At 39.5% G+C, this 26,253-nt stretch overlaps 1 protein-coding gene across 1 annotated transcript in view; it reads left to right on the top strand.

The window, feature by feature from the left end:
* TNRC6C (trinucleotide repeat containing adaptor 6C) overlaps positions 1-26,253 on the top strand; it is a 100,979-nt gene that overhangs the window by 7,095 nt on the left and 67,631 nt on the right. The window contains exons 2-3 of the mRNA XM_074160151.1: positions 12,920-13,019; positions 13,942-13,963. Of these exons, the coding sequence (XP_074016252.1) occupies positions 12,957-13,019; positions 13,942-13,963 (85 nt within the window). The 5' untranslated portion in view covers positions 12,920-12,956. The remainder of the gene's footprint in view (positions 1-12,919; positions 13,020-13,941; positions 13,964-26,253) is intronic.

Raw genomic sequence — 26,253 nt, 5'->3', positions numbered from 1 at the left:
TATATAGAGGGATATGTTTATCTTTTAAAAGTATGGAAAATACAGCATCTTCTGGAAGGAGAAGAGCTTGGTGGTGGCAATTTGAATACTTTTTAATATTTTCTAATATGATCATCATAAAATATAGCTGTCTGATCCAGGTGTGGAAGTAAATTAGGTCTGTCAGCAATAGAATTGCTGCTATTGAGGAGGAGAGTCTCTGTAAAAACAGCACTGTTTCAGGTGAAAGGTGTTGTTCTATGGGACTTACTGGAGCTTAGGGAATGTGTGATTTTTTTACTATTCCTGTTCTTCTAATCAAACTCTTGGAATTCTTTCACTTTTTTTGAAAAGAAAGATCCAAGTTAAGCCTCCTTGGGCACCAACAGTACTATCTAGTGATGTCAGTCTGTACGGTGCTACCACACTTCAGTGTAATAATTGAATTGGTTGTGTTATTGGATGAATGCTTACATAACGATTTGCCCAAAGACCTTCAAATTGATTTTTTTTTTTTTTTGCATTTGTGAAGGTGAAATGTTCTTCACAAATTTCTAGGCGAAATATTACAGTGACACAAAACCTTATGCTTTTGAAGCAAATAACCCAGACGGGTAGATATAATCTACTTTGGCTGGATGATACTGCAACACTCTGATAGCTTAACTGCATTGAAATGGTGATTTCCCCCCCACTCTCCTCCGTCCACATCCCTCTCAGCATCCAGACAAGAGCTGATCTTTCTGGAATTCTGTCTGCATCTACTGATCGGATAACATACTTGGAGACATTTTGGATATATTTCTGAGAATATTTGCTCCCCATGGCATTTCATGGACTAACCGAAGGCATAAAATAGTTATTACTAAGATCGTAATTGACCATAAATTGATTTCCAAAGTGTATTTACTGCAATCGGTTTTCTTCCTGTCTCGGAAGATCATTTATGGCTATTTCCTTTCCCTGTCTCTCCTCCCCCTCTGAAGATGCTATTCATTTGCTAAGTTGAAAAATGGAATGATAGCCCGTTCTGATGGTGGCTCTGATACTCTAATTTATTGTTAGTAGGAACTGACGTCAAGATGCTTTTACTATGGAAAGTGAAGTGGAGGAACAGAGAACTTTGAAACTTGATAAACTTAACGGAAATAAGGATTACCTTTTCAGCAATGCAGAGTTAGTCTTTCAAACTCTGGAGGGAAAGGTGCTAGCTTGGACCTTTCTGTTTCCTTAATTTGGGGTGATAGAATTAAGTCTGCCTGAATTTTGTGGATTCAGTTTCCAGTCTAATCATAGGTACAGAATAATGTAAGGGTTTCTTATCTCTTTTTTTCGAAACAATGTTGCAGCTGAAGATGCAGTGGAACAAAAACTAAATTGCTTCAAAATGTATTATCTTTAAGTTGAATGAAATTATCACAGTGGGCAGTATTCTGATTTTTGTAGTTAAACACTAAGAATCTATAAAAAGTGTACAAAACAATTAAGTTGATTTTCTTAATTTGTCTGTAAATTTTCACATATTTGCAGTGCACAACTTTTAGTACAGTTTATTAGTCTATAGTATGTTTTGTCTTCCTTGACTCGGATCAAATTTGGTGTTAACCTCCTGCAGAGAATTCCAGGACCCCTGACATTTTATTGTGACTCTTGATTAGCTCACCAGGGTTCCTGCTAAGAATTCTTCTTTCATTCATTTGATAAATTGAATTCCCTATTCACAGTGCCTTTAAATAGAATGGTATTTGAAAAACTTGAAGACAACAACTTGCATGTTCAATGAGCTCACCCAGCAAATTTAAAAATGCAGAAGGAAATTATGGGTTTGTGTGTTCTGAAGTCTTTTAAAAGAATAAACATTTTACGAAACCAGAAGGCTCCATCTTCATATTCCCTTTAAATTTATTTCCTTTATGATTCCTGCAACAGGGGGTTCTGTTGACATCTGTTTTCCCTTTTTCATCTTACTTGCCTTCTTATGTCAGGAGCTGTGTATTCACCTACTTACGTCTGTGCCTGGGATCAAGTATAATAAGGTGGTATCTGCCCATATAGTGGAACTTCAGCTTTCCAAGGCAGTGTGTGTGCAGTGTGGAGAGCATCTTGTGCTTACACCCAGCGTTATATGCGCTTCATAGATACCTTATGCCGTTCACCCACTTGTACTCTGTCTCTCCTTACTGTTACTGGTGGTGCTGGCAGGGCTTGTGCTGTGGAGTACCATTCTGAGCTCTACAACGTGAAGAACATGTCATTACTTTATTTCTAATTCTAGATCTATAGACACATTGTCATTGTGAGGCCACCGTTCCTTTACTCCCCCATCCAGGTCTCTCTCCATGAGCCTCCTGAGTTGGGGCTGTGGCAGTGTCCTGCACCTCCCCACCAGTTGTGCTTCTGAGGTGACATCTGGACATCTTGGTAAGGAGATGGCAGAGGCCCATTCCCTGTATAGGATGCCATCTTCCTAGAGGCTGGTTTCTGCAGGCTTCTGCCACTCATCTGTGAAATATTTTTAATATCATAGGAAAACTCAGGCTGGAAGGGAGCTCAGGAGGTCATCTCGGATAGGCAGGTCCGTATTTAAGTTGTGATGTGCATGTCTGGTAACGTCTGCTGCTGCTCGCTCTGTTGCTGGCACGTGTTGGTGTTATTCTTAGACTCATCTGGTACAGTTTCCCTGCCTGTGGGTCGGAGAGAGGGAAATGCGTATACGTTTTTCTACTGTGGCTGTGGCAGGAACTCTACCTAAAGGAGAGGGTTTCCTCCAGACCTCACTTTCCTGGGCCTTTTTAATCACACTGAAGCCACTCGTGAAGGTGGCAATGGACATGTATGGCTGTGGCTGCTGCAAGCTGGGGGTGTCTTGTTGAAGACGTGTTGGCACCACCTTTTCTCCAGAATAAGCCTAAGAGCAGCATCAGAAATATATTGGTCTTAAGCGTAAATTCTGCAGCCTACTTTTTTGATCCTGTAGTGTCTCATCTGCCTTGACCTGTGTGAGAGAACCAGCCTGGTCTTCACCACCCTGCTGTGGGTGAATAGCAGCACCCACTATTCAGCTCCCACTGTAAGCGGGTTGAGTCTGCTTTCACCTGCTGATAACAGAGAGATTGGGCTCAGAAATAGCTGAGTGCTGGCATGTGACTGATGGAAGGGGGGGAAAGGAGCACTAGAGGTGTTTGAAATCCCTACAGGCAAAATGGTACATCTTTTTAGTTAGGCAAACTTGCTTTTCATTTTTTCAACAGGGGCATAAAGGTTTAGCTGTGCTTTGTTGAAGGGTGTGAAGGGATGCCGCACAGAAGCGGTGTGGCTGGCTGTGTCCTGCAGCTCGCGTTGTCCCTCCTTACCCTGTTACTGGTCGACTGGTGGCGTGCTGACCGGCACCTCCAGGCTCCGTCTCTAGGAGTGGTCAGCTCTGGGAGCCCGGGGGCTGTGCTGCCTGGCAAAACATCCTGTGGAGCTGTCGCTCCTGTTCCTGTTTCCTGGCCTCCTGCTTTGCAGTGTCCCTGTGCAGCTGCCCCAGGAAGGAACGCTCCTCTGACACTCTTCAAGTCCAGCTTTGAGCCAGAAACCCGTCCATAGTTTGCTTCTGCTTTTAGGTCAGTTAATCGGTGATACTTAGTTGAACTGTTTGTCAGCGTGGGGCTTTGCTTCTGTTGGCACAGGGCTCTTGTCTGAAGTATTTGCAGAAACCAAAATAGCAAACATAGTATCTGGGGAGAGACAAACGTTGCACTCTTGCTGAGCTACTGGATTCCTAAGCTGTTTTCCTCTGTGCATTATGTCCCAGGAAGACTGGGGAAGAGCTCTGGACCAGATGCTACATCAACTGCTGGTAAATATCATCAGGCTTGGGAGGGAGACAGCGCTGTGAAATCAAATCTAGTTATCTGCACTGTTCACAGTCTGTAGCTTAATTTTCCAAGAGAGGAATTGGTCTGTGCTTGCTGAGAGGGGAGAGATGTTGTTCATAGCATGTTCCTTGCTGTTTATAGCCTGCTTTGAGTGGTGAATGTAATGCAAGCTTTTTTGGGGGCGTGTTTTTTTTTTTTTTCCCCTCGGTCCTTGCATGGCCTGAGTGCTGCACGTGATGGGATACTTGAGTTCTGCAGAGGTGGTGTCAGCAGACTGAGGGAGCAAATTCTGATATGGTTTGTGCCTGAAATGTATACAAGGGTGAGGTTCCATGTACAGTGTTCTAGCCCGTGCCCAGACTTCCCTACTAACTGCTTAAGTTGTCCCAGAGCGGTGCTTTTATATACATAAATAAGCCTGCATCTGGAGAGCAACACCTTCATGGAAGAGGTGGCGAGCACGTGTGACAGCAGCTTCACACCCTGTAGGATCATCTACACTAGTGTGTTGATTTGGATTGGGAGTTTGATGTTTAATCAAACCTTCTGATTGTCCTCACATGCTGTGCTTTGATTGACATCATGGAGTGGTCTTGGAGTGCCACACTTGGATTCCTTTTAAATAAAACTTCACTGGATGATATGCTCCAAGGGTGCAGTTTATGCTTTCCTACTGTAAGTGAGCGTTTGGTACGTGGGAGCAGACTGGAGCTAGTCTCAAGTAATAAAGTCACCTGAAACGGGGATAGTGTGGCTATCAAGTCCTTTGCGCTGTCGTTTTTGCTCTGCAAATCCACTCCCACTGGTGTGTGCTAGTCAGTAATGAAGATGTAACATACATCTCCCAAAATATTCCCGTTTGGACTCCAGTACTCTCATTAGCATGCTGTCTTGCTGGTAACAATCCAGGAGAAACTGAACAAAAGGAAGTCTGTAGATGAAAGACCCTACAGACATTCACAGGGACTTGGGCAGTGCTCAGATGTGGACTTGTCAAACTTGTGATGTCTGACCTACCACTTAGAGTTAATCTGCATCCTTAGTTTGTAAAGGCTTTTTCTTCTCTGGGATTTTTCCCTACTCCTAGTGACTGGTCATCAACTAGTAGAAGCTAAAAGGTGGCCAGATCAGTGTGCTTTTTAAAAATATCTTGAATGATAGTAACTATCTAGTCTGCTTTATTTTTGTTCTAATCCAATTTATTTCAGTTGTTGTTTAGCTTATGTGTACATAAAGTAGTTGTATACACAGTCAGTTAACACTGGGTGAACCGAAAACTTCCAGTGAGAGCCTGGGTCCTGCAGTAAATAGCAGCTGCCACTCTCCTTGAGGGCCTGCCCGTATTTTATTGCTCTTTAATCAATAATCAAAAAAGGTGTGTTAGAAACACCATGTGCCACTGCTGGAGATGCAATCTTGAGACGAGGTGTGTGGCACAGGTGCTCTTTTCTCTTCTGATCATGGAATTTCTGTTTTACAGACTGTAAGAGCAGGATTATTAATTTAGTTTCTTGGGCAACCTAAAATCTCCCTGTAGTTTCTAGAAGATATTTTGATCGAATACGTTGCTTTTCACACCCCGTTCTCCTCTAATGCTGTAGTGTTCTTGGGTGTCTTTAAATGGCAGCTCCATTCTGCTCGCAGACAGATCTCAGTGGTGAATGAAGCTGTCTGTGTGGGTCTTGCACCTTCGTCAAGTGTGCTGTGGTTTAAAGACAGCTTGGGAGGGAGTACACAGGGATCCAGTCTAATCCCTCACAATTACAGGCAGCAGTGGAGAAGGGTCCAAAGAGCATCATAGTAGTACCTACCAGTACTCTGTAACAAATCCAATAAATAAATAAAAACACACAAAGAAGACTTCAATAAAAGGAAATGTCAAGGGCAGTACTAGCGCTCCGTTCATGTGCAGGAACTTTGGTGGAATTTCCAAGTGACTTCAGAAATAAGACTGCGGTCCCTGTTAGGAGGTCAGTTCTGCATTACATGCTTCAAGATAAGTTGACCAGATACTGGGAGCATCAAAGTTCCAGGCCCACTGTTGTTAGCATGGATGATATTTTGATATTTCGGAGAAAGGGAGGAATCCCCTGTCAAGGCAAATAATGTACTAAGGAGTGACAAGTGGAGGACAGGAGCATCATTTGACAGCAAGAAACCCCAAAGCATGGGATTAATACATTATAAATTGTGGTCAAACAAACCACTCATCAGACTTCATTTATGACTCTCTTTATGAACAAATTTTGCACCCAGACTTTCAAATTACAGGGTTTAGCTGCGTGGTCACACCTATCTGTGGTAACTTATCTTGTCCTCAGTGGTGGGGCTGAGGGCTTCCCCCATTCATTCCCTTGAAAGGATATTGTAGGTTTTTACTTGGTGAATGAGTAGAGGCCTCCTGTTTCCAGTCTAATAGTCTTTGTGTCCAGGAGTCGGTGTGGCCTTGTATCAGCGTTACTTCTTAATAAAAACAAGTCTTCCTTTCCTTATTTATTTTTCCTCTTCTCTTCCCCCAAAATGTATGTTTATAAAGATTTGGTATGTCTTTTAATGTTAGGGTTTTTTTTTAAAAAAAAAAAAAACAACCCTACGGTGTGGGATATCTTTCTTTATGCCTAATCCAAATCTCCTTTGTTGCAATTTAAATTCAGTGCTACTTAACACAGCTGAAGTAGAAAGATTTTACTCAGTTCTTTTCTACCTCTGTCTTTAACACCTATTTGAATAAAGAGATTGATTCACTTAATCTAAAGAGATGGCAAAGTCCGAAGCTTTTTCCAAGGGCCTGTGCTTTTTTGCTCTCTCATTCTTCTTGTTGCTGTTTTCAGGACTCTCTTTGATTGATCTGTATCTCTTTGCTGTAGATGGTCCCAAACTGGACACAGCACAGCAGCTGATGGGTTTCTGACCATTTGTGACATTGTTGCTTTGCCTTTGGATTGAGATCTGCTGTAACACCTGTTTTTTTCCTCCCCAAAACTGGTGTTTAGCCACTTTAGCCATGCTGTATTGATGTATATGATTATTCCTGCCAAACATGGTACCCCATGCTCTTTCTCACTGAATTGCACTATCCCTTTTTTGTGCATCTTGAGTTTATCAGGTTGTTCTGAATACTGTATTGTTTTGCAGCCCCATGACTTGATATATTCAGGAAACTTTGTAAGTGCACATGTTTTTCCAGCAGCAAAGTGGTTAATAAAAATTTTGCTGCTGGACATGTGGCATAGTGCAAGAAATCCATTGGTTCTCTGCGTTGCCGGAAGGGGAAGTGCTGAGGTTACTTGTTTTGTGGGTATTTTATTGTCATTTCATTCAGCTTATGTTCCCTACCTTGTTCTTAGGGGAAAAAAAAATAAAAAATAAAGCAACCATATTCTTATTAACAAGACTTTGCCTGTTGCTTGAAAAGTCAATAGATGACTTGTGTTGCCTCCCTTTTGTCCTTTTCAAAAATACCTGCAAGTGTGCTATAGGAAAAAAATCAGCCTTTTTTTCCCCTCCCCAACAAATCCGTGTTTGTTGTTACTGATGTTTTTAGCCCTTCCCCTTTTAAGTTATATGCACAATCTTTGCCACTTGCTGGTGTTCTGGAGTGCCATCCATCTTCTGCTGATTCTTTAAGGTAATCTGGAATGACTTAGAGACAGTTGTTCTTGTGGTAAATTACATCAGGCCCAGCCAGTGGAAAAACATCCAATTTCTCTAGGGACCGTTTAAGCTGTTCTTACTTTTGCTGGCCTGATTTCCTATTTGGAGTGGTAGAAAAATGTTGAGTTCAATCTCCTTTTTTTTTTTTTTCGTCCCCTGCCAGTTGATGGAATTTTTCCTCAAAAGTTGGGTCGTTCCTTCTTCCCAGATTTGGGGAAAAGGGACTGGGGAAACACACCTTAAGGTTCTTGCTTGGAGCTGCATTCACCACCCCTTTTGGGGGTAGAAGCCAGAATGGAACGCTGGGGTGGTGGTGGCAGAGATGCTGCGGCAGGGACAGCCGCAGGGTGTTGCTGGCTCTTTGCTGTCCCTACCACCAGCTTGGACAAAGCCTCCCTGCATAGAGAAGAGCATGGCAAAATCCCCCTGCAAAGATGTCGTCATCTGTGGGCTCAGCACCGGTTCAGATGGTTGTTGGCCATCTGTTCCCAGCTGACCTCTTTAGTTAAGGCTAAAGCAGAAAGAAAAGTACTGTCACTTTAGCCCTCATAGGGTCATCAGTCAATAGTCCCCCTTTCCCACTGACTATCAAAACTAATGTTTCCACTTGCTTATTAATGAAGCACTTAAAGGTCGATTTATTAGTACTTTTTATATGCACAAGGCTAATTGTTGTTGGCCTTCCTCATTTTTGTCCCCATGTGTTTGTGCTGGTGGTTTTTTTTTTTTATATTCCTTCTTATTTTGACCTAGTTTCTGCACTTCTTTCTTTTCTGAGGTGATTGGAGAGCTTGTAATTAGGGACCAGCTTGACTCTTCTTGATTAATGACTGAGCCTACATATCAAGGGAAAAAAGCTGGCACTTTAAAAAGTCAGGCCAGCTCCTTGCCTTCACCGGTATTTACTCTAGAAAGGTCACTGGGAGCTGGGACGGATAAGGATGAAGCAGGAAACAACTCCACATCTGCCTATTGCTAATTTTTTAGTTTATCTCTTCTCTAGTAGTTTATCTTCATCTCTAGTAGTGATGAAAACAAGGATTGCTAATGATCCAGTGACCTCTTGCTTTCTGTGCTATGCTTCCTATACCTTCAGGTATCCACATTCTTGTTTAAATGCTTGTCTCTTCCCACGTGACAGTATTTTTTGGTTGTCCTGAATTAATTGAAGCCTTTCCAGGATTTGCTGCTTTTTGTTTTGTTTGGTTTCTTTCGTTACATTTCATTTCCACCCTTCAAGCTGCTTTCGTGATCTCAGCCACTTCTTTCTTATCATTTATAATCAGATCTCGAAGAACTTTCTAAATAGCATGTGTTTTTTTTTTTTTTCCAATTTCTATGTGAAACTGTACCATACTAGATTTTGAGAACTTGGTAGATGATTACTTTGCATTTCACATCTATGCTGTCCAGACCTTCTGTTACCCCCTGGGCCGATGCATAGCTCTGTTGGTTCCTTTAAAAAGGAGCTGGTCAGGAAAGCCTGGTCACGATGCTTTGGTAGCCTGCCTTTGGGCAATTATTTGTCAGTTCCTTACAATTCTAGTTTAAAGATTGCAATATATAAACAATTGTATGCAATTTGTAGGATTTCTGTCAGTTAACAGCAACTTTCACAGCCATCAAAGGAGGTTTTTCCAGCATAAAGTAGGATGCGAATTGAAGGTACAAGAAGCATTCCAGAATTAAGGTATGGGACCTATTCTCCCATTGGGCTAAACCAGGCAAAGACATCTGTAGACCTAGATTAAGGATGCTTTTCTGAAGAGATATTCCAGGCAGTTTTCCTATGTAAATAAACACACCTTCAGTGTCTCAAATATATGCAAGCAGAATGCATTAGGCTGCTGGGTTTGGACTTGTGTCTAGTCCTCAGCTATTGCAGGAACTTCTGAACCATAAAACACTGTATGGGTAATAACCTTGCATGCAATAACACAAATAGACTCTGCTCGAAGTTTGTTTAAAAACACGATATTCTTAAAAGGTGTATTGCAAAATCCTTTTCGAATGTCTCATCAATGCTAATTCAAAATACCAGCTGTGGCTTCAGATGTGAAAGCAGTCCAATGTCTGATACCAGCTAGAAAACTGAAGTTCTTAGCTTAAAAATAAAATGAGGCTAGATATCTTAATTTTTTAGAGGGATTAATAAGCCTTTCTGCAACAAGCATTGAGAAAACATAGCTGTAGTTCTTGAGTTGTTCTGCCCATGGCCTGCATTTTGTCTTGCTGTCCTATTCAGAGACAGCTCTTAAGTATGTGTACCTTAAATCCAAACCTAAACCAAGGTTATCTTTAATAAACTAATTGCAATCTGTAAAAGTAAAACTTGATGCTATGTTAAAACTCTTTGCTCTCTGCTTGTAAAAATCCCTTGTGATTCTGATATATCAGATCCATATATATTAAAAGGCAAACTCCTAAAGTATATTCCAAGACACTTCTGGTTTAAATCATATGAGCTTTGTATTCATAAATTTTTTAGCATGTTTCCTGTAATAAAGATTAAATTGTCGCTCAGGAAGTAAAACTGCAGCACATGCCTCTGACAACGTAGTCAAACTTTATATAGCAATGTTTTTATTGTTTTCCTTTTGTTCTGCTCTTAGATGACTAATTTCTGCCTAGAAGTGACAGCAAGAGTTGCCATCTGAGAGGCCACTTGGAGCTTTATTTCTATTTTAAGCATATTTAAAGCATATGTATTCAGAAGTGTCATTATGTAAATCAGTTTTGAAAATTGAACTCCATTAAAAATTATGGTATCATTTTCTGAGTTAATCTGACGCTATTTTAATCTCAGAAATGAAATAAAAACCAGGTTTCCGCTAGGAGTGGCACTTCTACCTCTTATGTTGTAAGTGATATGATAATATGGTAATAAAATACATTGTATTTTTAATGGAGCAAAATGTTTGCTCTTCTTGGATTTGGAAAATCCTCTGACATGGTGTATTACCTGCGTAAGGGAGGGAATAACATCTGTTAGATGCAGAACCAGCTTTAGAGGACAGAAAGGCTGGAAGTTCACAGTGGGGTCCAGTCTAAGTAAGGAGACTTTGACTGCGATGACAGGAACTTGATATTAAAAAAAGAGGCCTAACAAGAAAGTCGGGAAGTATGTACCTTCATAGTTTAAAGAAAACACTGCAAATAAGGCCAAATAGTGGTGGTGTGCTTTGGTTGGTTTGTTGGTGGTTTTGGGTTGTTTTTTTTTTAATACTACAGTGACTGTTAAAAAGTATATAAATGTAATTGTGGTGTCCTGGGATTGCTGTAATGTCGTGGTTTTTCAAGCAAGAGGAAACCAAAAAGTTTCTCATTTTTCATTGACTTGTTTGATTCACCCACTGTAAAAAAAAAAAAACAACCTAAAAAAGCTAGAACTTGCCTTGGCAATAGCCTGAGAGTTTGGGAGACTTCACCTGAAGACAAGGGCTTCGGAGAGTCTGATGTGAGTTGGGTGGGGAGCACTGAAAAGGAAAGGGACTGGATGTTGTTACTTCATAGTTACTGAAATCCTGGGGACTTCTGTTCTTCTCCAGAGGTAAGGGCAACAAAGTAAAATCTATTGTGGTTTCAGCTCAGTTTCTTTTGGCAATGGAAGTCATCACTTCTTGCAAAGTCCTAGAACAATCCATTTAAAAGTACGATTTAAAGTCCCCTTTTCTTAAATGCAATGTTAAGTATGTGATGCAAATACCCGCCTGCAACTCTTAAGAGCAAATGTTTCTCAAACACTGATTTATGACACAATATTTGAAAGATGGCCCTTTGAAATTGGCGGAAAGTTGAGCAGTCATGCAGGTGATGAACTTTTGGTCATGACAAAGGGATTCGGTGTTCTAAATACGTATATCTAATGCCACTTTAGATGTCTTGACCTCCAGTTGTGCACCAAGCACTTCCAGATGTGCCTGACCTCCCGCTGCTATTCCAGACTCTGGGTCTTGCCATATCTGTCACTTCTGTAAATAGTGTGAGTGCTGTGAAGTGTCTCAGAGGGCACTAACACCTATGTTTAGACATCTGAATTGCTCATTGTAATGCTAATGTTTATTGTTTTGGGTAACGCAAGGAAAGGGAAGCTACTTTTGGTTCAGCCTGGAGCACTGTGTAGGATCTCTGTAAGCATTAAAGCATCTTCAGTGGCCAAAATCAGTATTTTCAGGCAAGTGAAAAAGCCGAAAAGGAGAACACCCTTCAACAGCCAGAATCTCAAAAAATTGAATACAATATTCCTTTTTTTATAAAAAAAACCAACTCTGTAAGAACGAGAAAACTTGTTAAAAAGAAAACAAAAGAAACAGTTAAAGGCAAAATGTTTCCTGGAGAGTGTTTGAAGCGAAGATGTGCAAAATCTGAAGAGTACCTGTTTCCTCTTCAGGTAAAGGGGGAACTGCCCTGCCCCAGACCTGTGATGAGACAACAATCGAGTAAAGGGTGTTATAATTAAAAAGACCTTTCTTAACAACAACAAAATCCAAACAAAAACAAAAGGGGGGAGGGGAGCTGTAGGCTTTGGCAAATTAATTTTCAGCCTATTACTGTTTTACATTTATCTCGATAATAATTGGAAGACGTTGAATCTAGTAATAATAATAGCAATGGTTTCAGCCCATCACAAACTGAGTTTCTTAGAAGAACTGCAAGGCTGATAAATGATTGGGACCTAAAGAGCTGTCAGGGAAGATAAAATAGTTCTACAGTAAATGAATTATTTGCATTGGTATTTATTTGGAAGGGTGTTGGGGAGGTTCATTGTTACAACCATTTATTATGGTGATGGACAAAGAAAGCATAGATGCTGAGGCTTCGAATAGGTTTTCTTCTTCATTTGTGACACCTTTGGTTAAATTCTAACCAGGCCGCTACTGAAACACTCTTGTATTGATGCGAATTCTTCAGCTAGAATTTATAGAATGAACACAGAATGTGATGATTTCAGTTCATCTGGGCCTTAGTTTACAACTCCTTGAGAACAAAATTGATGCATGTGGGAAATTAATACAGTGTGTGTTTGATCAAAAAATTAAAATAGTTGGAAAATAGTGTGCTTGCTCATGATCTTTAAGGTGTGTTGTGAATTCTGGCTGTTGAAAGCCAGCAGAACTTGGATTACCTGGATTTTGTTCTTTTTTTTTTAAAACACATTCTATGGAAAGAAAGTTTAATATTAAGTAGTACTTTTGAGTAATTGTGGAAAAAGGTTCCAAATAAAGTGTATTCGTTCTGAATTTTCATTGCCTACTATTTTATTTGTGATTGGTTTCAGTTTTGAAACAGCTTTTTATTACAGCATTAGAAGCAGCCTTTTTTAGACATGAGATGTAGAAAGTTGTCAGTGTAAGTATGGATTTTTTTGCCTTCCTAGATAAACTTCATCTTACTGAAAAGCTCTTCTCAACCTTTATTCTTCCCAGGGAGAAAGAACAAGAAACACAAGAAGAGGAACATTTGATGGAAGAAAAGAAAAAGAAAAAGCAGGAAGAAAAGAAAAAGAAGGAAGGTGCTCAGAAAAAGGTTTGTTCATGTTACTGTTTTAAATGATATATTCACTTGCACACGAAATGTACAGATACTGATTCTGCAGCCTCCACTTCTGTGAATAATTCTGACGCCAAGTGAGCAGTCCTGTCGACTTCGAGCGCGGCTGCGGTCAGAAAATCTCTGCAAAAGCAGTTGTGACAGTTCATTAGCGCTCCCCAAGCTGCTTACCGTCCCCTGATGTTGAGTTCCTGCTCCACAGCTGTGTCACGTGAATGTCCCTCATCAACGTCAATGCAAAGTTAACTGGATTAGTCTCAACTCGCACTGAAGTCACTGCGGATTCTGAGGCCGTTGCGCATTTTCTGTGGTGTGCGTTCTCCTGCCTCGTTTTCTGGATTATGGAGTTTTAATCTTAAATGACCCTTAGGATGTGGGTAGGAATTGATCAGTGTCTTTTCCAGTATAAAAATTAGACGTCATTAAAAAAAAAAAGTGCATAGATTCCAAACAGATTAAAAAAAAAAGAAGGATTTTCACAGGCTGTGCAGTTAATTGGTGTAAGTGAATAATATGTATGGATTCAAATGGATACTGGTCAAATTCATGGAAGTTAATTCTGTTGGGTGTTAAAAAGTTCATAGACGTACTTCCTGGTTCAGGAAACCTCTGAACCTCAAGTGACAGAAGGCCGGGTTGGTAGATGGGGTGCTGTCATGCTGCTTGCCATGTTTTATACTGCCTCTTTGGCATCTGCTTTTGGCTTCAGTCAGACAAGGGTACCCATTCTTAGATTCCTAATACATGGAGTTAAACTAACATCCTCCAATCTGGAATTGGAACTAATGCCTGATTTATGTAAGTGGTTTCTGCAAAAAGTTAACCTGCAGCCCTATAATTACTAGGTATTTTGAATATTGACAAGTAGTTGATTTGTTTTGTTCTTTTCTTCTTTCAGGCTGCTGAACAAAAAACCAAAGGTAAATTCACGTTTATTTGTGAACCATTGGACGTTTTTGTAAGTTTGTTTAAAAGAATGTGCTTGTACTTCTTACTCTTTCTGTCTTTTTAATGGAGAGAGTGTATCTTATGAGGATAGTTCTGTTCTTAAAGTTCTTCTGTTGGAGGAGCTGACTTTATGTTGGGATTCTCAGCATAAGCTTTTTCTTGCTGGATATCGTATGGCACCTTTTTGACAAGAATATATGGATTAAATTTCTGTGAAACGTAACACAACATATGTCATCTTTTTTTGTCTGATGTCAAGACGGATGTAATTTTCCATTTAGTTGTTAGTAGTTATCTGTCTCAAAGACAATTGCCACCAAAAGGGTAAATCAGATTTACCCTGCATGGGCTATTCAGCTCAATTTAGTGAGTAAACTCAATTCATTGAATGTACGAGAGCTATTGCCACCACTGCCATTTTTTTTTTTTTTTTCCCTTTCTCTGTGTGTTTTCTGCTTGATAAGTGAATTGAATTGGTTTGCAGCGTGGTGCAGGAAGCAGCTGAGGTAAGCGAGGCATTCTCCTTTCTGGGACAGTGAACTCGGAGGTGCCCTAGGAGAAATGTTAATAAAGCTACAGCCTTAATAAAAGTGAGGAAGAGAGTTGGGGTAATGCCTCTCCTCTGCAGCTGGTGGCTTACACTTATTTTATCTAGTCTGTCCTTCGATTTACATAGCACCCCCCAGAACTCTGGGCTGCAGAGCAGTTCTGAATGAGTTAATATGCACTGTTATTTATTGCTGGGTAATTAGGTGACAGACAGGCAAGTTGAGCTTCCCAGATTCCCAAAGACTGGGAATTAGAGAAGAGCCAAGCCTAACATATGGGGTTGACAAAACAACTTATGTTTCAAACACTTTTTATGTATTTATACAGCAGAAATTAACTATTGCTTCAGTAATACTGGATTCAGAAAAATGAAGTCTTAAATACATGAAGAAACTGTAACAAATAATTTATTGAAACTCTGTCCTTTTCTTTCCAAATTTTTCTTATGTAGAAAGTATGAAATCAGAAAATCTTAGTCCAAATTCTGTTGCATCTTCCCTGTAAGATCTCATGTAGTTTGTAAAGTGGATTTTGCTTTCAGGAGAAGAAGGTAGCACAAGTAGCTAAACCCCTCGAAATCTTAAGTACATGAAAAAATTCGGCATTAAGATACAACAGTGTGATTTCTATCTAAATAGAGTTATTTCTGTTTCCACAGTATTACATGGTTTGTTCTCTGTATCAGTTCATTTCTGTGTGAAAAGGTTTTACTGTTCTATAATGTATTATAATCACTTTTTAATATCAGAATTCAATGACAGATGTTTTTGCTGTCAAAATAACTAAGTTCATTTTCACGTGATAATATAGTGGCTCTTAATTTCTGTTAATATTGAAGCATAGTGTCTTCTGCTTTCCTCTGTGGGATATTATTATTTTTGTCTTTGTTGTGACAGCTTTGCTTTTAATTGCTTGAAAATGTCAAGTTTAAATTTTTAAAAGTAGCATGATGATAACTCCAGCTTTTCAGGTATGCTTGTTTCTTCCAAATCTAGGGACTGAGTTTCTCCACCTGTGTGGGTTTTTTGTCCATTATCTTTGTATTTAAGCATCCTGTGCTACTGCTATAAAATATGAATTGGGAAGAAGACAACAGAAAAATGAAGGTAGTTATGTTAAAGATGAAGGAGTTCTGGCTTTTATGGTTTTATTTATCAGAAGCAATAATGCACCTTTTTGTTGGGAAGAGTTGCCCTGGCCTGTAGAGAAACCAAACCTCTCTTGCTCTTGTTGAGCGCAAGGGACGGTGCTTATTTACAGTCAGATGGATGACCCTTCCTTTAATTTCCTCTGGTGGACTAATTCTAGTTGCTTTTAAGATTGGTCTGTGGGAATGTTTTATTTCCACTTTATGATACTGTTCTCTTACACTTACCTTTAGGAGGGATGTGCACAAGCTTATGATAGGTAGCAGGAATTTCTTAAAATACAGAAAATATTAATTCTAAATTAACGAGAGCAAAAAATTGGCTGAACTTTTTTCACAAGATAGTCAAAGTTGACTCTAAACTTTAATGCAATACTGCACCAACTGTTTTATTTTAGTACATTTTCAAGGTTGAGTGACAAATGCTATTAGAACTAAAAGGAAACACAGGGATTATCATTGAATTTAGTTAGTTTGCCTCATATCTGGGACACAGCAATTAAATTCCTTGTAAAGGCAGGATGGCACAGTAAAACTGCAGCAGATACTGCATGCCAGTGCATGGGATGTATTAAATCAAAGATTAAAACCAGGCTGGAACTGAACCTTTTGCAGAATGTTACTATATCCATATTTTGGTAGGTAAGATCTTTATAAATGTGACAATGGTAATGTGGTAACTTAGAAAAAAAAATTCATTTTATATATGTGTCATTCAGTTCTGTGGCTGGGTTTCTATAGCAATGAGAGATGCTTACACTGTTTGGGTCATACTAGAGAAAAATAAATTACACAACTGGAGATGGGATATGGAAGGATTTTCAGTTTCTGTTTTTCAGCTGATTGGAGACAGTATGTTTATACTGTTTCTTATTTGCTCTCAGCTGTATTTTTGAGAAGGTGGCACTTTCTTGAAGTAGGTAGGATGAGACAAACGGTGGGACTGGATGAGCGGTAGGAAATGTAGCCCTTTGGGCTGGGTTATTCCATTCTAGAAACCTAAGCTGTGATCAAGCTGTTTTTTAATGTTTTAAATTAAGATTTTCATTTATTTCTCTGGCACAATTGAAAATGTGGAGGGACTGTCCTATCTACTAATTAACTTGTGTGCTTTGTATGTGCAGTTATAATTTGCTGTAAGATGATACTGGCTGTTGCATGTTCAGTCGCTGGTGAGGCCTCAGGAAAGAGAAACTAGTAAGGAGGAAAGAGATTTCCTGTGGGTGTGTGTATGGCATGTTGTCAGTGAAATACTGCTCGGAGGCCTCGGAAGGAGCTGAATGTTTCCATTTGTGATGTGGAGCACAAAACCCTTCCAAAATAAACATGCATTTCCACCAATAGAGGAAAGGTATGTGGCTGCTTCTGGAGTTACTGGTCCAGGGGTAGGAAGTGCTCCCTTACACAGCTCTTGCATACATTTAAACAACTTAAATTATTTTTTTTCTGTTTAAACAAGGATCTAACTCTTTAAATCTTCTCTATGTAATGGCTTCTTCAGTTTCTGATTTTGTTTCTGCAACGTTGTTTGCCAGAGTATTTTTGTTAGGCAGAATCTTTTATAAATACCCTGTTGGCAGCAATTCCAGGGAATGTGCAAAAGGAAAAAAGATTGAAGAGCTGATAAGTAGCTGAAATGTTTCTCAATTACTTGAAAACAAATGAAAGTAGTCTTCCTGTTCAGCTGGAGAGGAGCGCTGCAGAATTAGATGAGGTGGGAAATGAACGTGTTTTTATTGCACGCTGTGCATTGTACTTCCATGTTACTGTTCTTTTATGGTAATTTTTTTGAGAACAGGACTATTGAGCACAGCCTATTAGTGTTTATTTTAAATGTGTAAACTCTTCCTAGTTTATATGCACTTGATAAAGGAACTTTGTGTGTAAAGGCTTTTGTAATGAAAACATTCAGTGTAACTACCAGTAAGAGTTTGTACTGTATGGTAAATAGTCACTAGTGTGGTAAATGGCTGTTACTTAATAACTACAGGGGAATTTTAAGAGAGCAATGTTTGTGATAAATACCATGAGGTCAATGCATTTTGCTGCCCGCTTTTCTTCTAGCTGTCTAGTTGCCGGTTTAGTCAGCACACAGGGGATCAATTCCTTGACTGCTTTACTCCCATCCCAGCTGAATTCTATGCACTTTGTCTAAAATTAAGTTAAAGTGCTGGTATAAAATAGCTTAAGTGGGTTTGTTACTCAGGCATCCGCCACAGTAGCTGAAAGGCAAGGTATCTGTCCAACTCTCCAGCATTATCTGTAATGAAGGTAAGTGTTAAGTCTGCAAACATAGAAGTAAAAAGATTTAAGTATATACTGTTTTTAGTCTAACATAGACAATATTTTGGTAAATATTTGATTAGAAATGTTAGTCTCTCTTTAAAGCAGAGATGACCATTCTCTGCCTCTTTGAACTTCATGATCCTTGTAGGTCTGTCTTTAGTGTGTTTGTGGCACAGGACCAGGAAGAGGGATGTGGACTTTCCATGGGGAAAATGGGAATTTCAGCTCACCACTTCGGGGATGAAGCAGGATTGCAGATGCTGGAATAGTTGCAATAATCCCGGGATCCAGCTGCCCACCCTCTGTTAAAGTGGTACGATGGATCCTGAGCTGAGCATCATTCCCATCTGCTTACGATCTGTTTCTGGAGCTTTCCCAGCCCCCAGGCTGCTTGTGCCGTGTGTCTGGGGACTGTTTGCTGTATGACAATGTTAATATGCAACTTGCAGAGTCAGGAAGGTTGTCTGCAGACTGAGAGGTTATTCTGCCAAGGTAGATGCTTTAATACATTTTATTTTGGGGGACTTAAGAGAACAGAAAGCATTTAACAGAGTGTGGTTGCTTGATAAACCATTTATGTCGCAAATGTTGTCGTACTTTCTTCAGATTCTTTTTCAAATTTGCATAGCATTTTTTATACTACACGCAGTACTGTATATTTTATCTGGAGGAACATGATCAACTATTATAAATGTACTGTATATTTTATCTGGAGGAACGTGGTGAACTGTATTATAAATGGGAGTTAAAGGGGAAAAATAGTGGATGAAAAGATCTCGTATCCTGTCCCCTGCTCTGGCATTTCTGTTTGGATGACAGAAGTAGTGACATACCTGTCTTCAAAGCCAGGTATTTTCCTTTCCAAATCAAGCAGTGTAGCTTGTTCCATAGTTATAAATTGGTTCTTTACTGATCCTGCCCAAATGGGCTGTTATAATGGTCTCTGCTTGTACTCGTTTGGATGTGAAGTTACCTTTGTGTAACGTACACCCAGTTCTGCTCATCAAGAAATGCGGTTTTACGTTCGTTGATAACGTGGTCTTCCTGGCTGTGGTAGATGTTACTGATGTTTAATGGCAGCTCCATAGGAAATAAGGAAAACTAAACTTTTTAGAGAATCTCATCAGTATTTTAAGTAGAGTTATGACAGCGATTAATACAATTGGTCTTCAAAAAAAAAAGTTTTGAGTTTTTCTAGTTTGTGTCATACTATTGTAGGAGCCAGCAGAGGTTTTTACATAAGATTAGGAAATGTGTTTCAGCCAACAAATCAGGTATGATTTACAACAGACTTACAACCTCTGACTCATTTGAGTATTTATAGCTTATGCTTAAATATCTGTCTCTGCCATCTTGTTAGTTAAGTGCTGTGTTTGTACGGAACTGCTGAACATTGTAGTGACAAAATGTGCCATAAATCATCATTGCAGAAGGAGGGGGAGCACTGTAATAAGGTCTTCAATTAGATCTTAATATGCAGTCATTTGATAACCTAATGATAACCTATCACCATACGTTAAGGCTTTATAACACAAAAATGTTTTCTTTTTGATAAATGTTATCATGGTGTTGTTTTGCATTTATAAGTTATAAGTATCTTTAAACAAACATGGATTTGTTCTTAAAACAGATTGAGATATCACTTCTCTGATAGAGAAGTAATTATGATTTTACAATCTGCAAAGAATAGAGTATGAAGATAATTTGTAGAGTCTCTGCCATAATACTGGGTGGAAAGGAGTAGAAAATACAAAAAGATTAGCAGAGACACAGAGGAGAAATTTGCATATTCAAGGAGACAAAGCAAGAAGCATGAGCTGGGAGGCCTGGAGTTAACTAGTACAGAAAAAAACTTCGGTTTCCTGCTTATTGTTTCAGGTGGGATGGCTGTGACGAGCCATCTTGAGTTTCTGGTGGCAGTTATTCAGTTCTATTTAATATGCTTTTTGCTCTCAGAAGTGTAAGCAACATTATATTACTTCAAATCAGCATTGCCATCGTGAAGGAGCAAAACGTACAGTAACAAGCAAGTGTCTGGATAATCTTTACTAAACTACAGGCTGTATTTGGCTTTGAGCACTTTCTGTGTTGGTCTTGCTGGTTTGCTAGTCAAGGGTGTCCAACTAGAGATTAGTTGTGGCATTGAGAATTGGTGTCTTTTAGCAGGAGGGAGGGTTTGTCAAGGCTGGACATGCTGAGCCCTGCAACCCAGGATTGACAGTTCTGAAGGTTTAAGTCTTCTGTGGCTCTTGTGAAGCTGTAGGCTCAAATAATGAGACTACTTTCAAGTAAACACTCTTTTCAGACAATGAGGCACCAAAGCAATTAGTACAGGTCTTTGGCAAAAACATTTATTTCTCAAAGAAAAACAAGCAAACACAAAACTGTAGGGTTATTTGAAAACAAAACAGAAACCACGAGCTATATTCTTCCTAATGGGCTCCTGTCCTGAGCTGAGTTAACAGGACAGCTGCCCCCCGAAGAGTTGCAGAGCACTTCAGTGTCTTGCTTAGTGTTGCTTCTTCGTTTTACTGCTCAAGACAGCACCTCCAGTCCCATTCCGTGGTTGCAGGTTCCTCAGCTGCGAATAGCAAAGTAGGTAAGGGCTCAAGTCAAGATCTTTGATATTCTTAGTACTCCACAGAGGTAGTTTTTATTCTCCTTGGAGAGTCTGTTGTAGTTTGCCATCATGCACGTTTAGGGATATGCTTATAATGTAAATACAGACAGAATATTGCCCTAGTCTTCTACGTGGTTTGTCTTTTCTCAGTTTCCTCAATTAGGAAATGATCTGGGCTTATCAGATTGAGAACGGTAACAGCCTGACCTCTATATATATTTAGTTTTAAAACTGGGTGAAAATAAGAGCTTTCAAATATTAGACACAGTTGTTTGAAAGTATTTTTCAGATGCTGTAAGTGTTGTAAGGGTTGATACTCTGTTTGAAGGCAGTAGGACTACATGCTTTCATCAGATTTCCCTTTACATTGTCCATTGTCGAATAAATTTGAAGCCTGGGACATTATCTCTACAAGAGTAACCTGTGAAGAGAGAATAAGAACAAATGAGATAACACCAGTTTGGCTTTTCTCATCTAGAGCTAATTGTCAGGGTGCCCTTGGTGGTAATGCCTCTCAGATAAGTCCCTGGCTTGCTTTCTGAAAAACAAAACAACTGCCAATACAGTTGTTGATAACTGTGTATTTGAGAATATAAATTTTAACACAGCTACACAATGATAATAGTGGTAGTTATGATCAAACTGCATGCTGTTTTATGGTTATTTATCTGCCCACAGTGTGTGCTTTCATACGCAGCAATAGATGGCTTTTTCAGCAATGGGCATTGCCTAATGCAGTATATTTAAGTGTGTAGACTGTGAAACAAAGTGCTACACTTTCTGCCATCACAGCGCTTCAGACAATAGTGTAAATTCTGTTCTTCTGTCAGTCTGCTTATCAAATCACTGTTTTCCAGTTATAAATAGAACATTGTCTGATACTTGTCCTCCATCAGAGCATATACGTCCCAGTACTATTGCTCCACTTTAGCGTGGCACCACTATGTTCTGTATCTGCTGGTGATAATGCTGGGGAGCACCCACCCTGCATCTCTGAGCTTCCTTACCCACCCAGCAGAGTCTGAGATCTGTGTTCTTGCAAGTGCTTTATAGTGCAGCTCACCTGTTTTATCAGTGTGGTCCTCCCTGACTTTCTGAAAGTCTGTCATTTGCTTTTACCCTTCTTTTAAAGAAAGTTTCTTGTCTGCCTTGAGGACTGTCTTACTTAGTTCATTCTTTCACTGGAAACTCTGTTGGCTGCTTGGATGCCTTCTCCATGAAAACCTATCAGCTTTGATTTACCTGCAGTGTGCTGACCACTTTCCATCATTAGATTATCATCTTAGTACCTGGAGGAGGCTTGTATCACATATAAATACAATATCTATAAGATCTGCAAACCGTAAGCTTGAAGAGAGGTTCATCATGAAATCAATTACCCCAGTTTGGAACTGATTAATTGAGATATGTGCCATTTTTCTAACGCTTCTCGATCCCTTCTTTGGGAAGGATGAAACCAGTTTTGAACTGGAACATTAGTCCAGACTGTTGGGGTAGTTACTCTACAAATGCTGAAGAGAGTTATTTTGGGAAAACAAAGGAAATGAAAATGTGTTTTGATTCTTTTACGCTGCGTGTGATGCCTTTGCCCTGAGGGAGCTTGCGTTCTCTGGTCGACTATCTGGTGTTGACATTCCTCTACTCTGAGAACCCCGGCTGCCTCTTGACTTCCCTGTGTTTTCCTAGATTATTTTAATGCTTTTCCTGAGTTGTTAAAGGTGGTAGCCCATACTTTACAAATCCTATAAGACTACTTAAAATGTCTGTTTAACCAGCTCACACTCCGGTAAATGCTCTGAAGCATTCTGGTGGGGTTTGCATCGTGTATCCAATCATTCCGGTTATTCCTGAACTGGTTTAGGCAGTGTAGTGTGCATTAGCATCCTAAGAGGTGGTTACTCATGAGGTTGATTGTAGGATCGCCAAGAGAGGAGATGATTTTCTTTTTAAGCATCCTGCCCCAGCTTTGTGGCATGGCAGCCCTGGCTCATCCTAAGCAGTCTTGTGGGACCTGCATTTAATAGCACCACTGGATGCTTTGGACACTCCTCGGCTGCCCTGAGCATGTCAGCAGCTGTTATTACTATTTGCCCAAGGGGAACATCTGAACTTGAGGCATGATTCAAGCTCTTGGTTGCTTCTTCCCATGTTAACAGAAGTAGTTCCCCTCTGTCTTCCCATAGAGTTTCCTGAAGATCCATCCTCCTCTTCTCAGGATGCTCTTGACGTTTCTGACATAATTTCTGATTTGGATGCTTCTGCTGTCTTTTTTTTTTCTCAGCAGTCCTTATGGAACCAGACCTTTCACCTTTCCAAAGCCAGACAGGCCTTCAAGAACTTTGTTTTGAAGCACATAAATTACTAAGCTCCAGAAATGACGAGTCCTCAACTCCATTAAAAGTTCAAATGCCACACTGAAGTCTTAGAATTGTAGGACTAGATATATCACTTAAGATGAGCAAGAAGGGATTGTCTTATCAGTCTCCCCGCTGTCAGACAGGCCCAACAGATGTTCTTGAAAGACGTTTTGACTGTTGGAAAGTCATCTTTGCACTCAGCCTCAACAGTCTTTCCTGTAACTTAAGCCCATTCTTTCTTGGCTGATTTTCCCAGTATGTGGAGAGCAGATCTTTCCCTTGCTCTGCGGGGACCTTTTTGTGTATCCTCTTCTTTACTTAACAGCCCATTCAGTTTTTCCTTGTGCTAGTGTTTTCAAGCTGTTTTTCAAACCATAATAATTTATATTTCTGTTCTTTGGAAGTCCTTCCAGTGAGTCCAGAATAATTTTTTTAAATGCAGTATCTGTAATTGGAGGATTATTAGGTAACCTTTGACTTAACCTGTGCAACTATAACCTTGTTACTGCTGTTTATAAGTAAAATCTAAGGCTTATTTTTTGTGCCTTTTAGGCTCACTCCATTGTAGAGCTCTGTAATCGCAGACATTTCACAGCAGTTGCTGCTGCAGATTCTTCTCGTTCAGTTCTCTGTCCCTGAACTCAGCTTGCTTTAAGAAGCTCCTAGATTTTGGATGCCTCTTTCTCTAATTCTGTAAGGAACTTGAATTGATAATGCAGAGTTTCTTCTTCCGAGTCTCCCTCTTTTTTCTTTATCGTTGCTAACTGTTTTATCTCTGCAGGCAGTTCTCTGAAGTACACATTTAAGTGTATTATTTGCTTTAATTTCCCAGCAGTTTCTGCTGCAGTTTTGTTTAGGTCTGATTGACAAATGATGAGAAAGCTTCCTGGCTGCACTGGAGGTGGTGGGCTGTCAGGCTGCATTTTCAATTCTTTTCTGATGTAGGGGTGAGGGAGGCCCTTTCCTTCTGTTTGCTTCAGCATCATCCGAGTAGTGACTCTCTCCTCAACAAGAGAAGGTCTTCAGAGTGAGATAGGAAGAAAATAATGTATTCAGTGCTATGTGTCTGACATACTCTCCATCATAATTCATATCTTGCTATCTGCCATCTTCCGAGAGTAATGATTTATTTTTTCCTTTGTTTTATAGTTATTTCTTACCTTGTCCACCATCTGATGTTACAACTTTGGGTGCCTTTTCTGGGCATCTGGGAAAATCCCTCCTAAACTCTATTGCAGAGTTTGTGACAGTTATCCTTTTTCTGCGTGAGTAGTTGCAAGGACTGTGTTGATAACGGCTTAGATCTCACTGGGAAGCTCTCAGGTCATTCCCACCTCAAGAAAGAGACTGCCATGAAGATCACTCCACTCTGAAGAAGAGCGTCTGTCATGGCTGGTTATTGTGGGGGCATGAGCATCAAACAAAAAAGTGAAATCACGTCAGAATTTCACTTGTAGATGTATGGCTTACTTACAGTCTTCTAAAAAGAAAAGCAATAAAGAGAAGGTGAGTAGAGAACAAAAGTATTTTTGTGAATACACAAAATACACAGAATACACAGAACTGTGAATACACAGAACTAAAACTCTTGGGGAGTTTTGAAGGTATAGTAGCGATACCTTTATCAAGATGAAAGCTCAACTTGAAAATGTTATAAGATTCCAAGATACTAAATTACTTTCTTATATATTAGATAAGATGTTCTCGCTGCCTCTTGATGGCTTATAGTGTCCTGTCCATTCAGATACGCTTTTGTGCAAGTTAGGATAAGTAACTCAATTCCATGAGCATGCACAGCATTTCCCCAGTTTGGTCCTTGAATACTAAATACATTTCTGAATATGAAGACTTTGTGTTTTGCTGCCTTATTATAGTTGCTATGACTTTAAAAAAGTATAATTTAAAATTTCTGGATAATGACTTAGATGCATAGTAACAATAAACATGTAAATCCATAATCACATTTTCCTGCTACCTGGATTGTAGGTGGGATGTTGTAAAGTGTACCTTGTTACGCTCCATTGGGTTGTCGCTGCTTTACTGCACCCTTGCTTTTCACATTTGCATTTATGCCTGGTTTTTAATTGATATTGAGAAAATGTTTTAAAGTTTTTATTTACCATATTATATTAGTGGAAGTATTGACTTTCCTCTGGGTGTTTGACAGAACTAGAACAGAAGCCGGGCTGACGTCATTGTCATCAGGGCAGTGGCAGATATGAAAATAGCGCGTGCTCCCCCTGCTGTTAATAGCTGTTAATAGTGTCAACGGAGTTTCTTTTTGAAAAGTAAAGTAATAATGTGGTTTGTAATTCTGAAAGACGATTAATATTAGATAGGGCCCATTTTTCCCTGAAGTATTCTGGTGAGTCTTATAATATGAGTTAGAGTCGGGGTCATTGGGACAGTGTTAACAGCATCAGTTGGCAATTATAACTTGCCCTTTATTTACACTGGGAACGTGGGGCATCTTAGACTTGCCTCCCAGCTGACTGTCCTACTCTAACATGCAAGAAACTACTTTAAAAAACAAAGCTAATAATACATTGTTAAGTAGATCTCTAAAGACATAAAAGAGCTTTTATTTTTGTGGCTTAACAGGCATGGTATTTCCCTCTTTCTTTGCACTTGGACTTATTACAAAAAGCTTTCTCTTTTTTTATCTGGAAAAGGCAGAAATAAAACTCTTAGGAAACTAGATACAAACATTGAAGGCATGGGAATTTACCAAAGGCTTAAGTGTGTGTGTGTGTAAGAAAAATCTTAGGGTGTCACATATTAAAGCAGGCTGCATTCCACAGGTGAACAGTCCTTAAAATGCTGGTTTTATTTCTTTTTGGATGAGTCTCAGCACATCTATGTGAAATAAATGTGTGTAATGCATGTGGAGTAATTAGGTATTCCTTCCTAGTAAGGGGAAGACGTGTGTCTAAAATAAACTGAGCAGAATTTTTGAATTAAAATGAAGTAATAATATTAAGTTATTATTAGTAATCTTTATTAAAACATCTTTAATTTCTTTTAACATTCATGTAATAGAATCTGATTTACTGGGAGTGGCATTTAATTAATTTAATTCAATTTAGAGAGTTAACTCTATTACATATTAGTATAGAAAATTACCTCTGAACAGTCATTTCTCACTGGTGACATGCAATAAGTTAATTTAGCTCGGAGTTCGTTTGGGTGCATTGTGAGTTCTTAGTGAAAGTTGCTATGGTGACAGCCCGATCAACCAGAGCTGTCATCCAAACCAACAAATACACCGGCCCCGCGTTGCGTGGGGACACGGCTGCTGCTCGG

The sequence above is a fragment of the Numenius arquata genome, chromosome 17 (assembly GCF_964106895.1).
Source record: "Numenius arquata chromosome 17, bNumArq3.hap1.1, whole genome shotgun sequence".
NCBI lineage: Eukaryota > Metazoa > Chordata > Aves > Charadriiformes > Scolopacidae > Numenius > Numenius arquata.
Note: the sequence above shows the minus strand (reverse complement) of the source record. Positions and strands in the feature narration are given on the sequence as shown.